Source organism: Tupaia chinensis, unplaced genomic scaffold (genome assembly GCF_000334495.1).
Source record: "Tupaia chinensis unplaced genomic scaffold, TupChi_1.0 Scaffold000515_1, whole genome shotgun sequence".
NCBI lineage: Eukaryota > Metazoa > Chordata > Mammalia > Scandentia > Tupaiidae > Tupaia > Tupaia belangeri.
In genome coordinates this window covers 8,264,393-8,273,538 of record NW_006160028.1, presented here as the reverse complement: position 1 = coordinate 8,273,538, position 9,146 = coordinate 8,264,393, and the positions used below count along the sequence as shown (strand labels likewise).

General features: G+C 53.1%; 1 protein-coding gene across 3 annotated transcripts in view; it reads right to left on the bottom strand.

Moving 5' to 3' along the window:
* MUC4 (mucin 4, cell surface associated) overlaps positions 1 to 9,146 on the bottom strand; it is a 28,418-nt gene that overhangs the window by 2,987 nt on the left and 16,285 nt on the right. The window contains exons 16-23 of one of the 3 annotated variants that reach the window (XM_027775052.1): positions 9,116 to 9,146; positions 7,903 to 8,040; positions 5,625 to 5,806; positions 4,510 to 4,669; positions 2,921 to 3,100; positions 2,435 to 2,505; positions 1,429 to 1,493; positions 1,107 to 1,342 (exon numbers count right to left, since the gene is read on the bottom strand). The exon at positions 9,116 to 9,146 is cut by the window's right edge and continues 248 nt beyond it. In XM_027775052.1, the coding sequence (XP_027630853.1) occupies positions 1,107 to 1,342; positions 1,429 to 1,493; positions 2,435 to 2,505; positions 2,921 to 3,100; positions 4,510 to 4,669; positions 5,625 to 5,806; positions 7,903 to 8,040; positions 9,116 to 9,146 (1,063 nt within the window). Of the gene's footprint in view, positions 1 to 1,074; positions 1,343 to 1,428; positions 1,494 to 2,434; positions 2,506 to 2,920; positions 3,101 to 4,509; positions 4,670 to 5,624; positions 5,807 to 7,902; positions 8,041 to 9,115 lie in introns of all 3 variants that reach the window. The other 2 variants (XM_027775054.1, XM_027775053.1) reach the window with 2 other exon arrangements.

The following is a 9,146-nucleotide window of genomic DNA, read 5'->3' as shown; positions in this document are numbered from 1 at the left end:
CTCGGGATCTTGGGCACACACGCACACGCGCCCGGCGTGAGTTTAAGCCACCAGGTCTGAGACTTGAACTGTGGTCGACTCCATGGGAGTCCAGTGACATAGCCATTACGCTAACTGCTGGTCCCCCCCTTTGGCAATTTAAAATTTATTTATTCATCATTTATTTTCATTTGATCAGAGGGAGACGGGGGGCGGGGGAGAGAAAGTGAGAAAGCAAGCTACTCAAACCATAGTTAGCCATGTGGGAGTACCCAGCGCTTTAACCACCACACCACCTGTTGGTCCTGAAGAATTATTTTTCACTTAACTTTATTTATTTTTTAATTTGACCAGAGGGGGATGAGGGGTGGGGGGTGGGGCGCGGAAAGCGAGAAAGCAAGTCACCAGGTCAGGGACTCAAACTATAGTCAGCCATGTGGAAGTCCAGTGCCACACCACCGCATCACCTGCTGGCCCCACCTCTGGCAAGTTTTTAAAAGAATTATTTAATTTAATTTAATTTACTTATTATTTTTCAGTGTGACTAGAGAGAGAAAGAGAGAGAGAGAGAAAGTAAGCTGCCAGATCCAGGACTCAAACTGTGGTCGGCCATGTGGGAGTGCAGCACCTTAACCACCATCCTGCTGGCCCTGCAACTGTTTTTTTATTTTTTCTGCCAGAGCACACGTGTGTGCACAGGAGAGACTGAGAAAGGGAGAGCAGAAGAGGGACAAAGAAGCTCTCATGTGATGTAGTCATGCCACCATCCTGTTGCCTCCATTTCTCCACCGTGTCTGGATCTGGGCATGCGTACACACATGCGTGGCATGTTTTTTTAAGCTGCCAGGGCCGGAATTCAAACTGCATGGTTGGCAGAACTGCATGGTGGGCTCTGGCTCCCTTAACCTCTAGGCTATGAGGCTGGCCTCACCCCTGGCAATGAAAAAAAAAGCCTAGTGTGTAAAATGTTTAAATTTCTCCCCCAAAACTAAATCAACCTACTTCTTACCTGTCTGTGGACCTCCATAGAGCACATTTCCACTATAGGCCTGAAGGGGCTGAAGAAGGTTTTTAATTTGTCCCCCTCCCCATTACCTCTGCAGTGTCCCCATGACAGAGTGACTCACAAGCCATCACATCACGCACATCTTCCTTCGAGATGGGGTAGAAGACCACATTGTTCCTGGGCCCCTCACTCCTCTTCCATCTCCTCCTTGAAGCCTGGGGTAGGAACGCCTCTACCACGGCATTCAGCAGCCGGTTGTTCAGGAAGTCGATGACGGGGCCCCGAGGGCGGTACTGGAACTCGGAAATGACCTTCCAGTGATGAACGGAGCGTCCTGAAGCCTTTGCTGAGGAATGGCTGAGAGGGAGCAGGACAGTAAGGAGCTGAGGAACAGAGGGTGCAGGGAAGGGCCAGGGAGCCCAGGCAGGGACAGTCACACTTACGTGAGTTCCACTTTGCTGTTCCGGAGAAAGGCCTGCACGTCCAGATTCCCCAGTCTGTGTGCCACCTAGGGCAGAGGGTGGGGGTAGAGAGGTAGGGGTGGTGGTGAGGCCTCGTCCAAGGAGCACACCCCTCCTGCTTGAATGCGTTCACTCACCCTAGTCTGTTTGAGCCTTTGAACACAAGCCCCAGAACCCCTGGAATAGATCTCGCCCTTCTCTGCATCTCCGCCCTGTAGCCTCGTCCAGAGACTGGTGTGGGTCCTAGCTTAGTGTTTGTTGGTGCGCCAAGGACTCTGCATTCCTCTCCCCGCTCCTCTGCGTCATATCGCAGGGGGAGAATCTGAATTGGATGGCCCGCCTCTTGCCTCTGATCCCTGACTCACCAACTCATTCCTTCCCCACACGTACTGAACACTGCTGCTCAAGGAGCCCATAGTCTGGCCCACAGATCTGACCATCTGAATGGTGGCAGGCTGTTGTCATAGGGGTAATAGTAGCAGGAAGTTTGGAATGCTGTGTGTCAGGCACGGAGCTAAGTGCTTCACATACCTTACCCTGTAAACCGGATACAGCCTCTGCCGCAGGTCCTGCTAGTACCCCTGTTTTTACAGGTCAGCCCCTAAGTAATTCGTCTAATTATTTCACCTGCTCTAAATGTGATAGGGGCAAGGTGTGAATCTCAGAGGAAGCTCCTCTGGAGGGGAAGGCTCTCTCGTGTTTCTTCCCTGACATGGAGAAGTGCAGGTCTTGAGGGGCACTTACAGGGAGAGGCTGAGGAGGTGACTTGACCCCCCCCCAGACTGCTCATGGCCAGGTGATAATTCTAACCCCTTCTGAGGTCTCTGTCCTGGGGCTTCCTGACTTCCTCACCCTTAGGACCTCCCCTGCAGCCAGAGGCTCCGGCCTCCTTTGGCCTTGGGATCTAGCAGACGATAAGAAGACCACACAGGGCCCAGTCCTTGCCTGACCTCTGAACTCCCACCCAGAGCCCGCCTGCACCACTGACCGAGGCGTTGACCTCTGCCACGGAAGCATTTTCTTCTTCACTGAGCAAGAGCTGGATGATTCTTAGGGATTCTGGAGATGGGAGAAGCAAGTTGGTCATCATCTCATGGATTTACCTGGACTTGCCCAAGAAGTCGGTTGGGCCAGCCCAGCGAGACCACTCTGTTTCACAGTGACAGGAGGCCCCAGAGAAACCGGAAGCCAGCATGAGTGCCCTTCACCCAGTGCTCATTTGCGATGGTCAGGGCTGCCCTGGCTCTCATCACACTGAGACACAGGTCTCTGCTTCCATCCTTCCTCAGCAGGCCGCCCCAGCCCATGGCTCACACTGTGACAGCTGACCTCACCGGCTCCCATGGCCTACAACTTGCCACCACCAAAAAGGAATTAGGGGTTCTTCCTGCAAGCTTGAGTGACCTAGCCCTAGATCCAGAGTTTCTCCATCTTCCGCAAAGATGAGCGGATGGTGGGGGGCACTTGGCTGTACCTAGAAGGATAGTCGGGGTGAAATTGTTCCCAGCCAGGAAGCAGCGGGTATCAGTGAAGGCGGGAGGGCAGGTGCAGGTGGGCTGGCAGCCCAGCATCTGGGAGATGTAGCAGTGGCCTTGGTTGTAGCAGTGATTCACAGGGCAGGTCTGGTTCTCACAGGCGGAAGTGCTGTCCAGGGCTGCAGAGGGAGCAGGGAGGTTAGCAACCATGCTGGCACAGGGGAGATGTGGGAGAGCCCCAGCCTGTGGAACCTGCTCCCAGGACAGGCTCGGTTTCTTCTCCCAACACCTGTTCCTGCCTGCATTTTGCTCCTGGGCCACTCTTAGCCCCAAACTGTCCTTCCATGGCTTTATGTGCATTCCTTTTTTTTTTTTTCCCTCCGCCAGCTCAGTACTCTTCCACTTCTGCAGAGGAAGTGTTGTTTATCAGACTCTTCACATCAGGGAAGGGCCCAGAAGCCTGGTGCCTGCTTCCCTTACTCCCTCCCTCTCTCACTTCCATCTCCTTTTCTGCCTTTGTGAGCCTTATCCCACCATTTCTGGTCTCTGCTTGGAAGACACAGTCCCTGGATCTCACAGGGATGCCTTGAGGGTTTGGTGAGCCCAGCTATGGTCTCCCTCGTCATGATTCCAATGGCTCAGAGGTGGAGGAGACGGCGGGGAGAGGCCCACCGATGGCTCAGAGGTGGAAGAGATGGAAGGGAGAGGTCCACTGATGGCTCTATGGTCTCCCTCGTCATGATTCCAATGGCTCAGAGGTGGAGGAGACGGCAGGGAGAGGCCCACTGATGGCTCAGAGGTGGAGGAGACGGCGGGGAGAGGCCCACCGATGGCTCAGAGGAGGAGAGACAGCGGGGAGAGGCCCACCGATGGCTCAGAGGAGGAGAGACAGCGGGGAGAGGCCCACCGATGGCTCAGAGGAGGAGAGACAGCGGGGAGAGGCCCACCGATGGCTCAGAGGAGGAGAGACAGCGGGGAGAGGCCCACCGATGGCTCAGAGGAGGAGAGACAGCGGGGAGAGGCCCACCGATGGCTCAGAGGAGGAGAGACAGCGGGGAGAGGCCCACCGATGGCTCAGAGGAGGAGAGACAGCGGGGAGAGGCCCACCGATGGCTCAGAGGTGGAGGAGACGGCGGGGAGAGGCCCACCGGTGGCTCAGAGGAGGAAGAGATGGCGGGAGAAGACTCAAAGGGGAAATGAGGCACCTCTGCTGCCAGCTCCCCATGGCAGCTTCTCCATATGTCCCAGTTTGTGAGAGGCAGAGACCCTGGGCCTCGTGTCTCTGAACTCCAAGGAGCCTGAGGCTCTCTGGCTGAGCTGGAAGTTTCTTCCCATTCCCAGACCCTCTTCAGTCTTTTACCCAGGGCTTTACCATGTGCCCCAAGCCCTCCCTAGTCCTGTATAACCTCTTCCCCTGCAGCCCTGTACCTGTTACCACCCTCCTTCCGAGGCCTTCTTCCCACACACCGAGTACTCTAAAATCTTGCTGGCAAGGGGAGCAGAACGGTTTGCATTTGGCTGTCTTTGGCCCTTGAGGTGTCACCTGTCCCCAGAACCTCCTCTTGCCAGGGCCCTGTTTCTGGCTTACCTGCACAGTGGCGCCCATCCCCAGTCAGATTCAGGGGGCAGGCCTCACAGCCCACCCCAGGAATGCAGTTCACATTTGGGTAGCACTGCTCGTCACAGAGGTCCTTGGAGCGTTCACAGGAGCGGCCGTAGGTGTCCCCGTCACACAGGCAGCTGGCCACCTGGAATGGGTGGCTGATCATTGGCTGGCCAGGAGGCTGAGTCAGCACCATTAAGGGCCTCTGGGTGTTTCAAACCCTTTAGTCTGAGAACCCAAGGACCCTAAGTCCTTGTCTCAGTTCGGCCACCATCTCTTGATCAGGTCCTGGGACTGCAGGTCCCTGCCTAAGCCACATGGTCATCTGCCCATTTGACCTCCTGGGCCATCTCCACCCTGACTCCCCTACATGGCCCTGTACCAGAATCTCAGTCTCTTTCCTCTCATGTCATCTCTCCATGCCTGGAATCCTCACTAGGGTAAGACGAAGATGGAAGAGAGGGGGGAGGAAGGAAGAAAAAAGCAGCAGACAAGCAAGGTTGATGGATTGGGGGCAAATACCTTGGCTAGAAACTTGAAAGGAGAGGGAGAAAGAAAGAGGTGCTTCTTCCGGCTGGAGGGAGAGAGTAAAAGAGAAAGCAAAGAGGCTGCACATGTCAAGGCAGGGGGACCTGCAGCTCTTCCCAACGCCGTGAGGGTGACTCCGGAGGGAAAGGGCTTGTGCGGCACAGAAGCTGCAGAGCGGCCCCCTGGGGAGGGAAGATGGAGCTGGGGTGGAAACCTCTGTGGCCTCGGGTCCAGCTACACGTCCTCTCTCACCCCGCTCCTCAGTGCCCTGCATTGGGTTTTACCCCAGAGCTGTGGGACTGGGAACCACTGGGAAACCGGAAGTTTCCTTTAGCCTGGCAGAATGCAGGTGGGAGATCAAGGTCAGCTGAGCTATGAGCGACAAGGAAAGTCTACTTTTTATACGTGTGAGCCTGTGGGCTGAGACTGGGCCCTGCTCGACTCACCCACCTCAGCTCCACCACCTCCCACCACACACATTACCCAGAAGAGGCTGAACTGCAACACCCCTCAGTTCCCACTTCCATTTCCCTCAACATGGACCCCCCTCCCAGCCTCCTCCCAACTCTCACCTCCAGGGAGGAATTGCCAACCCGGCTGGTCTGGTTGTATGAACACTGGCTCTCCACAGTACAAGTGCAGACCACCACCTTGGGCTGGAGTACAGACGATAAGCCATCCTTGGTGTTTCTTGCTAAAATCTCCAAAGTGAACGGTTCCAGCGACTTTGGTGTCCATTGCAATGTCCCATTCTCTGCCCAGGGAGGATGACACCGTTGAGAGTTAGGAGACTCTTCTGCTTTGCGGTCTGATACAAGCTGGCACTTAACAGTCGGACTGTGTGGTTCTGGGCTTTACCCACCCCTTCAGACCACCTCGGTCCCAAATCTCCTCGGGCACAGCCCTGGTACACTGGAGTGAGTCTGGTCACGGTCCGAGCCGGAAGGAGGCAGCACCCGCCCACCTTACTCACCGCAGAGCGGAAAGCAGTTTCCCCCTGAAGAGACCCAAAGGGCAACTCTGCCTGGGCCTTGTACCAGGATGGGATGTCCTGGGGGCTGGAGGATGAAGGCCAGGATCCTCCTGACACTTCCCCAAGGCCAAATAGGCTTCGCTCTCAAAGCAGCCCCATCCTCTGCCCAGAATTTCTCGCCAGCTTTTATTTCCTGGGCCTTTAACCAGCTACCCCTGCAGACACCAGACTATAGTAAATACTGCTACAGGTCTTCTGACCAAATACGTCTCATGTTTTCTAGGAAACAGGAAAGTGTCCTTAAAACCCAGGTTGGTAGGAGCTGATAGTAGGGAAGAGATGGGAGGAATTTTCAGACCACCACTCTTCAGGCGCCCAGTGGAGAAGAAAATCCCAGATACCATTGCCTTGCACCCAGAAGAATGCCCCAAACAAAAGGGATGTAGGCCAAGCGGGACCTTCGGGAGCACAGAGAAAGCAACGTGGTGCAGGGTGGTCAGGACTCAGAATAAGGGCCCTGAGATGTCAGGTTAGTAAAGAGGCCACCAGCATACTCGGTGCTGGCAACAGAAAGAGCGACATCCCTGTGGTTGTGCCCATGACCCAGATCCTGGATGCAGGCCTGGGGTGGAAGGGTCTTGAACACCATTCCCAAGAGGGAGGGAGAAGCTTTGCTTGGTGCCAGCACAGAAAACCAAAGAGGCAAAGCTAGGTAAACATAAAACAAAGGTATTTATTTCTTTAAATTTTATTCCATATTAAATCATTTTAAAAATATATAGGAAAATGTTATCAATTAGTATTTATAAATTCTTGTACTTGATTATTCTAATAATCTGGTGAATGCGTAAGGATGATTAAAGATGACTGTGTGTTACTAGATTGAGATAAATGATCTGTGTCGTAGGTGCCCCCTGTAAGTCTGGGTAACGGCCGTAGCCCATCACTACCATCACTAGGGGGCACCTGTTGAATTAAATAGTATTCTTTTTTGTTAGAAAGGTTTTTGCCACAGGGCGCATGCACTCGCCATAGAGACAGAGAGAGACAGAGAGACAGAAAACGAGAAATCACCCCCCCCCCGGGGGGGGATGGCCACGCAGCAATCCCTTCTCCTCCATTCTCCTCTCAGGATCTTGGGAATGCACACACACACGCCTGGCCTGAGTTTAAACCACCGAGTTGGGGTTAGAGAACCACGGTTGATTATGTGGGAGTCCAGTGACATAATCATTATGCCAACTGCTGGTCCCTTAAATAGCATTCTTTTTTTTTTGGAGAGGTTTTTGCCATAGGGCGCGTGCACTCGCCAGAAAGACAGAGAGAGACAGAGAGACAGAAAGCGAGAAATCACCCCCCTGAGGGGATGGCCACACCGCAATCCCTTCTCTTCCATTCTCCTCTCGGGATCTTGGGCACGCACGCACACGCGCCTGGCGTGAGTCTAAGCCACCAGGTCCGGGACGACTACATGGGGGTCCAGCAACATAGCCATTATGCTAACTGCTGGTCCCTTAAATAACATTCTTAAGAAGTGTTATTCTTGGGGACCAGCAGGTGACATGGTGGTTAAGGCACTGGATACTCCCACATGGCTGACCTGGACCTGGTGGCTTGCTTTCTCACTTCCTCTCTCTCTCTCTCTCTCTGTCTGACTCTCTCTGGTCAAATTAAAATAAATGAATGAATAAATACCATTAAATAATTCGAGAGAAAAGAAAATAAATACCTATTATTCCTGGATATTCAAATAAAAAAGTGACAGGAAGTTGAACAGGTTATAGAGATGCGAAATTGCTGAGTTTGACTCTGACTTCATCCCCGTCACACTCCATCTACACACCCCATCGCCCCCGCCCCAGCCGAACATATTTTACCAGAGAGCTTGAAGTCAGTATAGTTGCTTCTGAGAGTGAATGTGACGTTCTTAGAGCTGCTGGTATACTGAACATACTTGGCTCTCCCCATGTAGGCTTCGATCACACCATCACCATGGATAGAGGGCGGGTACTGATCTGAAACATGGAGGAGGTGTGGGGTCTGAGGCAGGACACTGCTGCCCCTGTCAGCATCCTGTCTCTTTCTCTGCAATGACTCCGAGGGGGCATTCCCAGGGCTGTGAGCCACCTCTGGAATCACGAATTATTCTGCATACTTACTCCCAGCCCTAGGCTGAGCAAGCTGGGTTGTACTACTCACTAGCCAAATCCTTCTCTACCTCTTCCCCAAACAGGGTTCAAGTTATTTCCTGAACGGAGCACTCAGCTGGGCATGGCACCATGTGACTCAAAGAACATGACAGAGTCTTACCTTTGGAAAAAGGTAAAAAGAACCCATAAGGGTAATATCCTCAATGGCTGTTGCGTTTATCCAGAAAGGGAGGAGTAAAACCTTTTCACTGGTCTCTGTTTCATACAGCCCTGCTACTTGCATTTCGTTGTTTGCTCATTCATTCTCTCATTCAGTCATGTAACAAATATTTACTGAGTACATACTAGGTGGCTAGCACTATTCTGGGGAGTGAGGCTACACCAATGAGCAAATAATAAAAAAAGATACCTACGAAGATGATGGAATATGGTAGGTATAATGCTGAGAAGAAAAATAGGAAGTGGGAAAGGTGAATAGGAAGTGTGGGTGAATGTGAAATTGTAGGTAGGGGAGCCAAGAGAGGCCTCATGGAGATGGTGATACTTGAGTACTGGCCGGATGGAGGTGAGAGGGCCCGGTGTGGCTGGCTGGGGACGGGAACTGCAGACAGGGGCACAGTATGTGTGAAGTCTCAGAGTTGAGGGTGAGCCTGGTGTGTTTCTAGAACACCAAGAAGCCAATGGGGCTGGAGTGGAGGGAGTGAGGTGAGAGGATTAGAAGAAGAGTTCTAAGAGGCAGCGAGGCCAGACATAGGGCCTTGAAGGCTGTTGCTGGACTGAGCAAGCTGGAGAGATGTTGGCTGCTTTTGAGCAGAGAAGTAACAGAAGCAACACAATCTGTGATGTGTGAAAAAAATGAGTCCCTTGAGGGCGTGTCATGGAGGCGGTGTTCCTCATCTCCGAACTCTGGAAACACCTCCCTGGGGCTCATGCTACTTACTGAGGGTGGCATTGACTAGCTGGTATCTTCT